Genomic DNA, 16,254 nt, shown 5'->3' with positions numbered 1-16,254 from the left:
CAATAAATAATATATAAAATAATTGTGTGCCAATCAGAAATGCTCTTCATCATATGTGAAATTACTCATCATATTGCTGTAGGCCAGGGGTCCCCAAACGTTTTGGGTCGAGGGCCGGGTCAACATACTTCAGACTGCTGGGGGGCCGGAGTATACATAAGATGATGTAGAAGTGTTTGTGGGCCAGACAGTGAAGCTTACCCAGGTGACAACCTGCAGGGCCAGCGCTACCATAGAGGCAAAGGGGGCAATTGCCCCAGAGCTTGTAGGGGCCCCCAGTGGCTACAAGAGGAAAAAAAAAATTCAAATCGGCCTTATAGTTTTTGAGAAAATCGACTTTAAAGTTTCAAAGGAAAAAAAAAAATACACATTTAAAAAGCTGCCTACTTTAATGGTTAATAGCAAATCCACCTTAAATGCTAGAAACCCTAAATTTGCAGGATATGTTAAGGAGATCATTGGGAAGAAGAGGAAAAAACAATTTTTCAAAAAGACCTTATAGTTTGAGAAAATCGATTTTAAAGTTTTGAAGGAAAAAAGTACACTTTTAAATGTGGTAAATGTCACTTTTAGTAGCAAACCTAACGGTAGTGTAATTTTATATGCATCAAACGAAAGCGCAATAAATTTCCTGACAGGGTTTCCAGGGGTCTATACGCAGCCGCAGCGCTTTGGCCAGGGATCGCTATACAGCCGCAATATGGCTGTATGAAGATCCCTGGCATTTTTTCCTATTTCCCAATTTTTTTTTTTTGAATGTTTAGAGTGTGGGATTAAAAAAAAAAAAAAAAAAAAAAAAAAAAAAAAATTGGGGTCCCCCCTCCTGAAACTTTTTAACCCCTTGTCCCCCCATGCAGGCTGGGGTAGCCAGAATGTGGAGCTCCGACCGATTGGGGCTTCACACCCTGACTATACCAGCTGCAAAAAAGGTCCCTTAATGCCGATTTTTGTTCCGGGGTATATGGGGGGGGGGGGGGGGGGGGGGGGTTGGTCCAGGTTTTATTTTGCCCTAGGGCCCCTTTGTTGCTTAAACCGGCCCTGACAACCTGCAGTGGACAGCAGTGTCACCTGATGTGGAATTTGATTGGAGACCAGCAAATGACTGCTTTCTGGCTTCCATGTGGATGGGTGGTGCTAGCACTCCTATTCTATATGTGGACCACCAATATTTAAAGATGTAGCTGACCGCATCTATAAGCATACCTCCCAACATTTTGAGATGAGAAAAAGGGACACTTAAGCCACGCCCCTGCCACACCCCTGATCACAACCCTAGTCACGCATACCATAAAGATTTCATAAGAAAAATATGTTGTTTTATAATTCAAATCACACTGGCCCTTTCCATCCTGGATCATTTTCCTTCATACTAACATTTTACAATTAGTAATATATCAATTTAAAGGATGAGAATAAAGTTTTAGAGTCAAACACATTTTTAGTATAGAAATATATATATTTATATTGACAGAGGGACAGTTGGGAGCTATGGATCATGGATAAAACTGCTGCGAGTGCTGAGCCTGTGTGCTGAGCTGAGTCTGTGTGCCCAGCGTCTCCCCATGCCTTACCTCATAGCAGGGTGCCTGCAGCCAGTGTCCCTCCCCTCCTCCGGTTATTGTGCAGAGAGCGAATATGAGGAGGGGGAGGTAAGGTCAGAGGGCACAGCTGTTGGTGTGTCAGGCAGAGGGCAGTAGCGAACTAGCTGCAAATGTTAGAAGTTTAGAAAGCAGAGGCTGCGAGGTGAGGAGAATGTCTGCAGATCAGAGCAGTCACCGCGGGGCTTTGTAAGGGCCCTTTTCCACTAGCGCTGGCTGAATCGGAAAGTCGCAAACCGCTAGCGATTTTACAATCGCTACGGTTTGCTTTTTAACATAGGAATCGCGGTAGCTCATTTCCACTACCGCGATTCGTTTTCTATAGGAACGCAAACGCGCGGCGGAGCGATATTTGCCGCGATTTTGCTATGCAGTGCATAGCAAAATCGCGGCCGCAAACGTCGGGAAATAGCCGGTAATTTTTTAGCTTTGCGGTTCAGCGTGAACGCTAGCGACTGCTAGTGGAAAAGGGCCCTTAAGTGACGTAATTACTCTGTATAGGAAGCAAGTCCCACGGTGACGCTCTGTGTCTCTCTGCCGCTCTCCATCCTGACTTCTCAGCCTGGATTTAGGCAGGCTATCGCGGGGGGGGGGGGGGGGGGGGGGGGGGAATCAATCCTCCCAAACCGGGACCATCCCGACGAAATCGGGATGGTTGTGGAGTATGTCTATAAGTAATACATTCTGTGTGTGGGGGGCCAGTAATAAAGCCTCAGGGGGCCACATTCGGCACACGGGCCTTAGTTTGAGGACCACTGCTGTAGGCGCAGCGGCTCGATTGATAAGAAGAATCTGGGCCGTGTATGCCCAGCATTAGATTTGATCAGATCAGAGGAAGGCACAGTTATAATGGCAATACTCCATACAATTTTCTGTTAGATTTAAGCTGCCCATACACCTAACGATTTTGCCGCCGATATACAGCAGATTCGATCACTGTGATCGAATCTGCTGTGAAATCGTTGCGCAAACGCTGACAGAACGATCGAGTTCCGTCCGAAATCAATCGTTCCCGTCGATCCGTCCGTGCAGAAGATTTCCCTCGATCACCCGCGGGTAGGGAGCACGTCGATAGCGGCGTTCAAATGCCCGACGACCGACGCTAGCGGCAATACATTACCTGCTCCGGCCGGCGCGAGTCCCCCTCTGTCCCTGCAGCTTCTTCTCCGCGCTGGGTTCCCACCAGCTGCTGCTTCATTGAACTTCCTGTCCCGGCAGGAAGTTTAAACAGTAGAGCGCCCTCTACTGTTTAAACTTCCCCCGGACAGGAAGTTCAGTGAAGACAAGCCAGCCGCACCGGAGACCAGCGCGGAGAAGCTGCGGGGACAGAGGGGGCAGTCGTGCCGGCCGGAGCAGGTAATGTATGCGGAGGGGACGGCAGCACCACCACCACAGATTGTGAATCGATTTCAGCATGAAACCGATCACAATCTGTTTGCAGTAAAGGTAGCCATACGATCCCTCTCTGATCAGATTCGATCAGAGAGGGATCTATCTGTTGGCAAATCGACCAGTGTATGGCCACTTTTACTGTAATTTGATTATTTTCTGTAGAGACTGGTCATTGTCTCTGGTCTCCTGGTGATCTCCTGCAAAGTAGAACAATGCCTAATTGCTAGGCAGTTAGATGGTTAGAAATAAAATTTCTAACATGTTGGAAATTATCTGGCAGGTAAATCTAACAGAAAATTGTATGGTGTATTCCCAGCATAAGATTCACCTTTAGGCACCATTGTCTCATATCAGGGCAGAGCTGGTTCTTGTGGGTGGTGTGGTGAAAATTGTTGCTACTTTGTCAGATTTTGCAACTAGTTGGAATAACTTATAGGCACCACTCTCATAAAGTGCAACCTAACCACTGACTTAAAGGGAACCTAAACTGAGAAGGATATGGATTTTTCCTTTTAAAATAATCCCAGTTGCCTGAATCGCCTGCTGATCCTGTGTCTCGAATACTTTTAGCCACAGCCCCTGAACAAGCATGCAGTTCAGGTGCTCTGACTGAAGTCAGACTGGATTAGCTGCATGCTTGTTGCAGGTGTGTGATTCTGACACTGCTGCAGCCAAAGATCAGTAGGACTGCCAGGCAACTGGTATTGTTTAAAAGGAAACATCCATATCCCTCTCAGTTAAGGTTCCCTTTAAAGCTATTAGTATCAGAAAATGCAACCCAACCAGGAGCTCAGGCATTGGTCCATTATCCATGGGAGGAGCTCTGGTATTGGTACATTATCCATGAGGTAGGAGGAGCTTAGGCATTGGTCTATTATCCAAGAGATGGGAGGGGTTTGGGCATTAGTACATTATCCAGGGAGGAAGGGGGGGTAGGCGGGGCTAAGACACTGGACCATTATCCAGGTGGTTGGAAAAGCACAGGCATTGGTCCATTACACAGATAGTGGGAGGAGCTGCAGGATTTGTACTCACGGTGGGCAGGGCCGGATTTGTACTTCTTACCGCCCAAGGCCGACTATTACCAGCCGCCCCAACCGAAACCGTATCCTACCACCTCTCTCCACACACACCCAAACATTTTTGTGCCGATGGTGTCCACTATTGTGGCTAGTGCCGAGGTCTCCATGGCAACGTGAAGTGAATCAATCCACGTCACACGGGGGAACTGGTCAATCAAGCGATCTACAGGTGATGGGCGTGCTGGGAGCTGTCCACCACACACACATAGTCAAAAGTGGCTCACAATTGGACATTGGGTGGGGTCAGCAACACGTAAAAGTGAGTCCTGTACCCACTGCTGTCTCCAGGGTAACAGCGCTGGCCAATCAATAATTAAGAAATGGGTACTGTGAGACGCTGCCTTCTGTATTCTGTCCTATTTGCTGGTGCTGCCCCTGGTCCTTTCATCCCCCACACCAAGTACGTGAGACCCAGCCTTCTGTAACTGCCTGCAGCTGCTGCTATGTCATTGGACAAGGTCTGGCTTTTTGCTAGTCACACACTGTTCACAAACGTTTGGTTAACGGACTGCAGCTGCCTGTAGCACAGCACAGGCAGATGCCAGCTGGTACTAATAGTGCAGTTATCCTGACCACTTTCATTTGTTTGGACACTTGCAAATAATGCCCACTGTCTGCAGGCCGCCCCTTGTTTATCTGGTGCCCTAGGCCATGGCCTATGTGGCCTTGCCAGAAATCCGGCCATGACGGTGGGAGGAGCTCAGGCATTGGTCTATTATCCAGAAGATGGGAGGAGCTCTGGTATTGGTACATTATCCAGGAGGTGGGAGGAGCTCAGGCATTGGTCCATTATCCAGGAGATGGGAGGAGCTATGGTATTTGTACATTATCCAGGAGGTGGGAGGGGTTCTGGCATTAGTACATTATCCAGGGGGTAGGCGGGGCTAAGGCACTGGCCCATTACCCAGGTGGTTGGAGAAGCTCAGGCATTGGTCCATTATACAGATAGTGGGAGGAGCTGCAGGATTTGTACTCATGGTGGGAGGAGCTCAGGCATTGGTCCATTATCCAGGGGTGGGAGGGGCTCAGACATTGGGCCATTATCCAGGAGATGGGAGGAGGAGCTCAGGCACTGATCCATTATCCAGGAGGTGGGAGGAGTTTGGGATTGGGCCATTATTCAGGAGATGGGAGGGGCTTAGGCATTGGTGCATTATACAGATAGTGGGAGGAGCTGCGGCATTTTCACTCACCGGTCTTTGACCCTGAGGATGAGTTGGTGAAAGCGATCCACGTGCTCGAAGCTCGCCTTATCGGTGACGGAATAGACAATGAGGAAGCCGTCCCCCGTCCGCATGTACTGCTCTCTCATGGCGCTGAATTCCTCCTGTCCGGCCGTGTCCAGCACTGGGCAAAGGGGGGCACAAAAACAGACATCGTCACAAATAGACTATTAACATTCCACTAAGGAAGTACAAATACAGGAAGTCCGCTGTGCTGCAGAATATATCTCCCACCATAAAGCATTTCATATAACCTACATACACATCCAATTGTGATTGGCCGATCACTGACCAATTTTCTCACCTCCATGTAGTAGGTGGGCCAACAGATCCTGAATACTATAAACAGATGATGTAGGTAAGCGGACACACTACATGGAAGTGGTAAGCATGGCCAATCAAGATTGCATGTGTGTACCAGGCTATATACAGTGCAGTTACAAAATGGTCTCAAAACACGGAAGCAAAAAATTCTCTATATTTAATTGTAAGAAGATAAAATAGTGACAAGTTTGAAAGTACTTTTACAGTGTTTAATAGGCATCCAGATCCGTGGAACCAAAAAAAAAATCTGTTTGTCTGAGGTGTCGTGTGTATCTGATGGCTTTCTGTGAGCTTTGAGGTTTGAGTTTTGAGCAGAGGTCCATTTAAAGGGAACCTGAGGTGAGAGGGATAGGGACGCTGCCATATTTATTTCCTGTTACACAATACCAGTTGCCTGGCAGCCCTGCTGATCTCTTTGGCTGCAGTAGTGTCTAAATCACAGGCCTGAAACAAGCATGCAGCTAATCCAGTAAGAGAACCCGATCTGCTGCATGCTTGTTCAGGGGCTTTGGCTAAAAGTATTCAAGGCAGAGGATCAGCAGGACAGCCATGCAATGTGCAAAGTTTAAAAGGAAATAAATATGGCAGCCTCCACATCGCGCTCACAGACACCTGAAGTGAGATAAATATTGGAGGCTGCCATATTTATTTTCACTTGCTGCTTTCTCACCAAGACGTTGCGTTTAGGGAACGTTATAGGGCACATAACGTGCCCCTAACGCAACGCCTGGTGGTGTTGGAGCAGGATGCTACCAAGAGCCGCGTTACAAGCAGCTCTTGGTGCGCCTGCTCTGTCGGAGGCGCTGCGGAGACCACGTGAGCGGAGCTCTCCGCATCACGTGGTCCCGCCAGCCAATCAGCGGCTGCTCCTGGAAGTAAACACTGCAAGTGCAGTGAATGTCAAGTAGCCATGTGCCTGGCTATGTAGCGGCCTCTCCCTGCCTCCTCTCCGCCCCTGAAATAAAAAAAAAAAAAAAAACCATACTGAGCATGCGCATACAGTCTAACGCGGCTTAAGCCGTTAGAACGCACAGTATGCTGCACTTCAAACGAACGAACTGTGTAACGCAACGTGGGCACTGTGAACAGCCCATTGATTTTTCATTACTGTGCGGTGGGCTGCGTTACAGGCTGCTCCAACGTGCGCCTGTAACGTCCCACTGTGAAAGCAGCCTAAACCAGAGATTGCCTCAGGCAGCAAAAAAAAGTCTAGAAACAGCCCTGCTTGCGCTTAAAGAGCTCTTGCAGTGTGAATCAGCCCTAAGGGATGTTTCACACTGCAAGAGCTTTTTCTAAGAGCTTGTGATTTTAAAACCTCTTGCTATTATGTAATGCTATGAGTGTGATCCCACTTGAGCGATGTGATTTTATAAAAATCCCCCACAGCATTGCATTAGCAAGAGCTAATTTTCAAAGCGGCTAGATTCCTGAGCGGGCGGGCGAGGGAGGAAGGCTTCCATCTCTTCCCTTTGCATCTCACGTCGAGTCATGTGACTACCACGTTTTCTGGCAGTCACATGACGCAAGGGGAAGAGAGGGAAGCCTGGGTAAGAGTCCCTCCCTCCTTCGCACGCCCGCTCAGCAGACCGGAGTGGCAACGGATCCAATCGACCGGTGACCAGATCCGTTTTCACGGATCCAGCTGCTCCAGCTGTCCCACTCTGGACCCTGTCAGGTCCAGTGACTTTGTAGGACGAGATTCCTACACTTTGATTGGCCCAATAGGCTGCCTGTCACTTGCTAGCTAATTGTACAAGCTGTTAGTCGGTATTTCTCCTGTCTGGCTCTCGGGGAAATTGCTGATGGTGCCGAAAACCAAGAGAAGCTGAAGACGTGCCTGACACTTCCGCTGCCCGGCAGATCAACTGTATACACATCACCATGGCAACAGGGACGTGAGCCCTACTGTCCCAGTTTGAAACATATTGTATGGCTCTCACGGAATTACATTTAAAAAATATGTGGCGTTTATGGCTCTCAGCAAAAAAAAGGATCCTGACCCCTGGGTTAAATAAACAAAAACTGACACTTACCTGGGACTGCAGCTAGCATGTCCTGCGCGGTCCTTCTACGATCCTCCGTTCCTCGCCGCTGGTCCAATATTCATCTAACTAGACGAATAATGCTCGCTCCCGGGCGTGTCATCGGGAGCTTACTGTGCAGGCGCAGCATGAAGTCTTGTTGCACTGCGCCCGCGCAGTAAGCTCCAGATGACGCACGCGGGAGCGGGCCCCGCGAAACCGCAGTCCAATTAGATGCCTGCTTAGACCGGGACCGGCGGCGGGGAGCGGAGGATCGTAGGAGGACGGCGCAGGACATGACAGCTGCAGGCAGTCCGATAGAAGCCCCAGGTAAGTGTCGGTTTTTGTTTATTTAACCAGTCCACAGAACTCCTTTAACCAGTTCGCATTCAGTCGTTTTTCGCTTCATGCATCCGAACAATGTTCACCTCCCATTCATTAGCCTATAACTTTATTACTACTTATCACAATGAACTGATCTATATCTTGTTTTTTCCGCCACCAATTAGGCTTTCTTTGGGGGGTACATTTTACTAAGAGCCACTTTACTGTAAATGCATTTTAAAAGGAAGAATAAGAAAAAACGGAAACAAATCATTATTTCTCACTTTTCGGCAATTATAGTTTTAAAATAATACATGCCTCCATAATTAAAACCCACATATTGTATATGCCCATTTGTCCCGGTTATTACACCATTTAAATTATGTCCCTATCACAATGTATGGCGACAATATTTTATTTGGAAATAAAAGTGCATTTTTTTCCGTTTTGCAGTCATCACTATTTACAAGCAAAAAAAAAAATAAAATAAAAAAAAAAAAAATATATATATTTCATCTTTACATAGATATTTAAAAAGTTTAGACCCTTAGGTAAATTTTTTTTTTTTATTGTAATTTTTTTTGTTTTTTTTTAACCACTTAAGCCCGAAGGGTTGAATTTTTTTTACATCCGAGCAACTTTCACCCCCCATTCATTTGCCAATAACTTTATCACTACTCATCACAATGAATTGATCTATATCTTGTTTTTTTCGCCACCAATTAGGCTTTCTGTGGGTGGTATATTTTGCTAAGAGCCACTTTACTGTAAATGCATTTTAACAGGAAGAATAAGAAAAAAATGGAAAAAATTCATTATTTCTCAGTTTTCAGCAATTATAGTTTTAAAATAATACATGCCTCCATAATTAAAACTCACGTATTGTATTTGCCCATATCCCCCGGGTATTTCACCGTTAAAATTATGTCCCTATCACAATGTATGGCGACAATATTTTATTTGGAAATAAAGGTGCATTTTTTCCGTTTTGCGTCCATCACTGTTTAGAAGCCCATAATTTATTAAATCATATTGATATACTCCTTTGACATGAATATTTAAAAAGTTCAGACCCTTAGGTAACTATTTATGTTTTTTTTTTGTTTTTTTTATTATTGTAATTTTTTTTTTTTTTTAATGTAAACTTGTATGTGGGTATTTTTTGGTGTGGGAGGTAAACAGGGTTTTTTTTTTAATATATTTATTTGTAATTTTTTTTCTTTTTAGGTGCAATTTGCTATTTGGCCACAAGATGGCCAGAATCAAAAAGTCCTGGGAGCGATCGATCTCGCTCCCAGGCAGAAGAAAGGAGCCCAGAGCTCAGAAAAGCCGCAGCGTCTGAAGAGACGCTGTCGGCTTTTCTCCGGGGGGGTCCGATCAGCGAAAGGGATTTATAATCCCTTTCACTGATCGGTGGGCTAACGGGCAGCAGCGGGGGTGCGCACGGGGGGACCGCGGGAGCGCGCGCGACCCGCGGGAGTGCGCGCAGCCCAACTGGACGAGAAATCTCGTCCAGTTGGGCTTAAGTGGTTAATTAAACATTTTATGTGGGTATTTTTGGGAGGGTGGGATTGAAATTGTATTTTTTTTTTGTAAATATATGTGTATTTTTATTTATATTTAACATTTAGATGTAGTTTACTTTTTGGCCACAAGATGGCAGCCATGAGTTGTTTACAGTGACGTCACTCTAAGCGTACCACGTACGCTTAGAGCGACGTAGGAAGCAGAAAAAGCGTAGCTTCCGGGAGAAGCTGTCGCTTTTTCTGTGGGGGAGAGGAATCCGTGATCGGGCACCGTTGCCCGATTCACTGATTCACTGGCTAACAACCCGCCGGCCGGGAGCGCGCGTGCACGCGATCGGCCGCGTGGACGCGCAGGAGCGCACATGGCTTCCTGGACGTGAGTTTCACGTCCAGGAATGTCAAATAGTTAAAATACAGTGTGAACCAGGACTTATACTCTAAAAAAGCATGAAGATCGGGTGTTTGACAAAACTCAGACTGGATTAGCTGCATGTTGTTTCCGGTGCGATTCAGACACTACTGCAGCCAAAGAGATCAGCAGGACTGCGGGGCAACCGGTATTGTGTAACAGAAAACAAACATGGCAGCCTCCATATCCCTCTCACTTCAGGTTCACTTTAAACACTAGAACTGTGACTTTGCAGAACCGGGGTCCTGGCAGAGCAGAATCATCCACTAGGCAACCTAGGCAGGTGCCTGGGGCCCAGTGTTTGGGAAGGGGCCCACTTGACAACTTTTCTGGCCTCTCTCTACTTCAGCTTACTAAAAAGGCCACAAGAGGACGCAGAATCTACTACTTTGCCTAGGATTCCGCTACCCCTTTATCCGCCTCTGGGTCCCGGGGATAGATCGTGTACATACAGTGTGAAATGCACGGGTTTCTTACCATCCAGGATGGCCCACTGCCCGTCGATCTCCGTGTGCTTCAGGTAGGAATCCTCAATGGTGGGATCATAATCCGGCACGAAGATCTTCTGGAAGAACTGGATGGTCAGCGCGCTCTTCCCAACGCCGCCATCGCCCACCACCACCAGCTTGTACGTTGGCAGATTGTCACCCAGGACTGCGCTGGTCGCCATGACGCCTCCGGAGCCACTCCCCCGATGCTGCTGGGGGACGAAGAGAGAAAACATTTCATTCTAACAAACTCCATAACGAATGGCTACACACCAGTATGAGAATAACCAATAAGATTATCCTGAGTTAGTGAAAATTTTAGTCAAATCAATAAAGCTTGGAACTGGGTCAGCCGAAATACAGGACTACATACAACTGCACGCTGCTGCCTGGCAACTGCACGCCGCTGCCTAGTAACTGCTCACTGCTGCCTGACAGTTGAAGAGGCCTAAGGCCTCCTTTCCACAGATTGTTGAGATGTGTGCTCAGCAAGCGTTATCACGCAGCAGCAAGCAGTTGCCAGGCAGCAGCAAGCAGTTGCCAGGCAGCAGCAAGCAGTTGCCAGGCAGCAGCAAGCAGTTGCCAGGCAGCAGCAAGCAGTTGCCAGGCAGCAGCAAGCAGTTGCCAGGCAGCAGCAAGCAGTTGCCAGGCAGCAGCAAGCAGTTGCCAGGCAGCAGCAAGCAGTTGAGAGAGTTTGAGAGGCATTTCACTGCCTGTAAACAGTTCGTGGAAAAGAGGCCTAACTTTATCAAAGCAGGGCGCAGTAACAACGGGTCCCACTGAGGATGGGAAGGCTCTGAACCTTTCCTCTACTAGGTATGAAACCTGAAGAGTGTTTCTTCATGTCAGGTTTATTCTATGTCAATCTCCGCCTATAGGAAGGGAACATATAGCCTCATCACCTCAGTCGACAAAGGGGCTCCATGTCACCCACCTGAGGGGCAATGACAGAGGATAGACCCCGGCAGCACAGGACAGCTGCAGCACCCTCCAGGCACTCATGGAGTTAAACATGGAAAAAGATTCCCAGAGGGAACAGCAGCAATTTCCCCGCTGCACGACTACAGACGGATCTCTCGTATCTGTGGCAACCTGTGAGGTCTGATTACCCAACCTCACTGCAGCCCCCTCCAAAGGTAAATTATCTATATAGAGCTCTGAATCCTTCACCCCTCAGGTGTAGAGACCCCAATCCTCCCTCATCTGTACAGACCCCCCCCCCCCCCCCAAACCCTGCAGAGAATCTCCCACCTTTATCAAACTGAGATGTACAGACCCCCCCCATTTCAGCTACAAAGAGATCCCCCCATCCCTCTCATCCAATCACAGAGACCCTCAATCAACTCCTTGCCAACATCACAATCCCCCTTCCCTGCAAGAAGCCCCCCAAACCTCTCATTCCTCTGCAGGGACCACCAAGCCTTCTCTTCCAACTACACAGAGCCCCTCAATTCCCCTACCCCCCCCCCCCCCCCCCCCCGTCCAGCTACAGAGACCCCCAATGTAGCTCTCTCAGCTGCAGAGACCATGCATCATTTTTCCTTGTAAGGAGACCCCAACCCCCTCTTCCAGCAGCAAAGACCCCCCCCCAACCCGACACACAGAGACCCCCCCCCTCCTCCAGCAGCAAGGACCTCCTGTCCTATTCCAACTACAGAAAGACCCTCAGTACCTTCCATGCAGCAACAGGGACCCCCCAGACCCCCCCAGCAGCAAGGACCCCCCAAGCCTTCTATTCCAACTACAGAAAGCCCCTCAGTACCCTCCGCCCAGCCAGAGACCCCCACCTTCCCCTCTTTGAGCAGCAAAAACCTACAGGCTGCTTATTTCAGCTACAGAGACCCTCAATCCTCTTCATGCAGCTCCAGAGACCCCCCTCTCCCCTCCCCCAGCTCTCATGAATCAGAATTGCTGGAATATCTTAGCAGTCTTCAGAAATCACCCACTCCACGCACAAACGCCTGTCATTCCATAACACTCGTCCTAATGTGCAATCCTCCCCCACCCTCCTCCTGTGCTGCTCCTGTCAGAAGAAACCATTCCAGAGCAGAGCTATGTACCACACCAGATCAGGGGTAGGGAACCTATGGATGGCTCAGGAGGCAGATGTGGCTCTTGATAGCTGCATCTGGCTCTCATACAAATCAGTAGGGTTGATTCACTGAGCTACACTGCTCAAGCAGCGCAGCTTAGTGTGGCAGCGCAAGTAACATTTTCAAAGTAGGAACGCTACTGCTGCAGTATGCACTACTAACTTACTCGCGCTACCCCAAAACAAACGGCTGCTCCAATTGTCCCACTCTGGACCCTGTCAGATCCAGTAACTTTGTAGGACGAGATCCTCGCACATTGATTGGCCCAATAGGCTGCCTGTCATTTGATAGGCAGCCTATTGGGCCAAAGTGTGGGGATCTCATCCTACAAAGTGACTCAACCCCCAAGTCAGCTAGCTAATTGTACAAGCTGTTAGTCGGTATTTCTCCTGTCTGGCTCTCGGGGAAATTGCTGATGTTGCTGAAACCCAAGAGAGGCTAAAAACGTGTCTGACACTTCCGCTGCCCAGAGAATCAACTGTATACACATCTCCATGGCAACAGGGACTTGAGCCCTACTGTCCCAGTTTGAAATATATTGTACGACTCTCACGAAAATACATTTTAAAATATGTAGAGTTTATGGCTCTCTCAGCCAAAAAGGTTCCTGATGCCTTACCTAGATTAAACATGACCGAGGCGACTGACAAAGGGCTGGTGCACACCAAGAGCGGTTATGAGCGTTTTTAAAAAAAAAAAAAACGCTTGCACTTTGAAAAGCGCTTGGCTAATGCATTTGAATGGGATGGTGCACACCCCTGCAGCATTTTTGCTGATTTCTGAGACGATTCAGCGTCACTGTTAAGTATAAGAAAGTGGAAAATCGCTCTGAAAAGCGCTAGATCAGAGCGATTTTCCAAGCGTTTTGTTACAGAAGCTGTTCAGTTGCAGCTTTATTGTAACAAAAAAGAAAAAATGCTACACCAAGACGCTGCAAAAATCGCTAGGCTTGTGTAGAAACTTGCTCTGCACATGCCTAGAATCGCATAGGAAAATCACTTCAAAAAGCGCTGAGCGTTTGCGCCGGCGCTTTTTGGTGTGCACTGGGCCAAAGACCGCCCCGGGGGAGAATCCTGCATGCATCTAGTGGGAGTACAGCGGCCACTCAACAATGGATCCTTAGCAACCCCGGAGCTATCGCTGTCGTCCCTCCATAGCAACAATTCCATCCTTAGCCTGCAGGTTTGTATAAAGCAGGGAGCACACTTAAGGTGCGTACACACATGCGACTATAGTCATTTGAAATGATCGTTCCCCGATCGTTTCAAACGACGATCGTTAAAAAAAAAAGCAACCAACAATCATTAAGTCTAACGACGGACGAGCTAGATCGTTAAAAACGAATGATCTAGATTGGCGGATTTTTCCCAACGACGATCGTTTGCAAAAGTAGTACATCGTTGAAAACGGTCGTTCGTACTAGGCTTGACATGCGCATTTCGCTATTTCTCCATGAAACTTCTCATTTTTTATGCGCAAGTGCAATAGTAGCTTAACGTGATGTAACGTTCCTTCTAACGACCTGATCGTTACACACAATTTAAAACTAACTTTACTTAGGTCGTTCTTTCATCAATTAAAAGTTCGTTCGTCGTTCTCAACGAACGATCGTTGTCGCATGTGTGTACGTAGCATTAGAATTGCATGAATTTTGCGCATGGCACATAGCCAAAAAAACCTGCGCTTCTGTTAAGTGCACTCACTGCATAAGAAACAACCAAACAAAAACACAAAAAACCATGTCGCCCGAAGGGTTAAGCCCTGTTACCTGTCTGGTAACAGAAATCAATTGCGTGTTCCTAGCATTAGTATTTCGCAGGGATAACACCCAGTCCGCTGTGGGAGGAGATGGCGGCCGACTGCTAAATGTTTTTAACTTGTTTAAACACATCCGAATGGACCCCAAGAGCTGGGAACTCCAGACATGGCAGAGAGGGGAACCAGGTGCCCAGAGGTGGCAGAGCCAGGTGCCCAGAGGTGGCAAGAAGGCAGAGCTGGGAATTTAGCACAGGAATTCCTGAGATAAAAAAATAAATAAAGAAGCACCAGGGAGATTTGGGTGCAGCAGGTGAGCAGAGCTGGGTCCTCAGGAGCACAGAGATCTCACCAGTGGAGTCCCTGGTAGACAGAACACGTGCCACCTCTGGGCACCTGGTTCCCGGCCCTGGCACCTCTGGATTTAATGCGAAAATTTGCGCTGCCTATACAAAGCATTGTACGTGAACCGTACACGATGTCCGAAAAAATGCAGGATCTCAGACTTTCACGCGTACGAAAATTTGCATTGAATGGAAACAGCCCCATTCACTACCATCAATGCAAAATCAATGCAAATTTTCTGAAAAAAATCGGACACAAAACGCACGAGTGGACACCTGGCCTTACATTACCCCCCTCCTATGCGCAGTATGAGCCGCTGATTTGTGGCAGCGGGCACACAGGAATGAGAGGCAGACAGTTAGCCGGCTGAAGTTGTCAGGAATGCAGCTTTTCCTCTGGATTCTGGGGGTTGGCGGACGCCCAACTCGGGAGAAAGACAAAGAGGCCAAAAGCTTCTCGTTACATCACGCGGCGTTCCCAGAAGCCGCCATCCATGCTTGCTGCTGGGTCCTGGCACAGGCGAGACTCTGCCTCTTCCCGGCAACGTGGCAAACATGAGCGCCCCCTCCAGACCGAGATCTGCCCGGGCAACCGAGATAACCGGCGGCCATTCGTGGCAACGCAGCACTTTAACCCATTCACTTCCACCCAGCGCAGAGCATTAACCCACTCACCACCATGCAGCATAGAGTGTTAACCCATTCACCTGAGGCAGGCTGGCTCCAGACAGAGTGTGAGCTCATGTGGCAGAAGGCGGGCTCCAGGCATTAGAGCGTGAGCTCTTGTGGCAGACTAATAGATGCAATAGCTTCTACAGTGTTCTCCCCAGGCTCTTTTAGTCAGGTGCTTCACCCGGCTAGTTTTGGGGAGCACCCGGCTGTCATCGTCTCACCTCCTCCTATGCTGTAAGCAGAGTTGTACAGAGAAGCGCCGGCCCTGCATTCTCTCATCTCCCCCCACCCGACTACTTTTTCATGCCACCCAGCTGGAAAAAAAATTCTGGGGAGAACACTGTTCTATGCATTCACAATATTACAAAAATGTAAAAGTACATGTAAACATATACAAATAAGAAGCACATTTTCTCAGAGTAAAATGAGCCATAAATTACTTCTCTCCTATGTTGCAGTCACTCTGGCCTAGTGCACACCAAAAACCGCTAGCAGATCCGCAAAATGCTAGCAGATTTTGAAACGCTTTTTTTTATTTTTATGAGGCGTTTTGCTAGCGTTTTGCGGATTGCTGCTGCGGTTTTCAGTATAGTAGATTTCATATATTGTTACAGTAAAGCTGTTACTGAACAGCTTCTGTAACAAAAACGCCTGCAAACCGCTCTGAAGTGCCGTTTTTCAGAGCGGTTTGCGTTTTTCCTATACTTAACATTGAGGCAGAAACGCACCCGCAATCCAAAAAATGCCTCACCCAGGCATTTTTCGTTTCTGCAAAACGCCCCCCGCTCTGGTGTGCACCACCCCATTGAGATACATTGACCAAGCAGATCCGCAGCCGCAAGCGGATCTGAAAACGCCCAAAAAGCCGCTCGGTGTGCACCAGCCCTTAGGCCTAGTGCACACCGGAGCGTTTCCGCTGCGGTTTGCGATCTGCTTGCGGGTGCGGATCTGCTAGGGTAATGCATTTCAATGTGGTGGTGCACACCAGAGCGGGGGGCGTTTT

At 48.1% G+C, this 16,254-nt stretch overlaps 1 protein-coding gene across 3 annotated transcripts in view; it reads right to left on the bottom strand.

Moving 5' to 3' along the window:
- Positions 1-16,254, bottom strand: part of MRAS (muscle RAS oncogene homolog) — a 53,956-nt gene that overhangs the window by 13,920 nt on the left and 23,782 nt on the right. For 2 of the 3 annotated variants that reach the window (XM_068246133.1, XM_068246135.1), the window contains exons 2-3: positions 10,377-10,599; positions 5,266-5,419 (exon numbers count right to left, since the gene is read on the bottom strand). In XM_068246133.1, the coding sequence (XP_068102234.1) occupies positions 5,266-5,419; positions 10,377-10,569 (347 nt within the window). In that variant the 5' untranslated portion in view covers positions 10,570-10,599. The remainder of the gene's footprint in view (positions 1-5,265; positions 5,420-10,376; positions 10,600-16,254) is intronic. The other variant, XM_068246134.1, reaches the window with a different exon arrangement.

Source organism: Hyperolius riggenbachi, chromosome 7, assembly GCF_040937935.1.
Source record: "Hyperolius riggenbachi isolate aHypRig1 chromosome 7, aHypRig1.pri, whole genome shotgun sequence".
Classification (NCBI taxonomy): Eukaryota; Metazoa; Chordata; class Amphibia; order Anura; family Hyperoliidae; genus Hyperolius; species Hyperolius riggenbachi.
The sequence above is the reverse complement of the archived record's forward strand: the minus strand, read 5'-3'. Positions and strand labels throughout refer to the sequence as shown.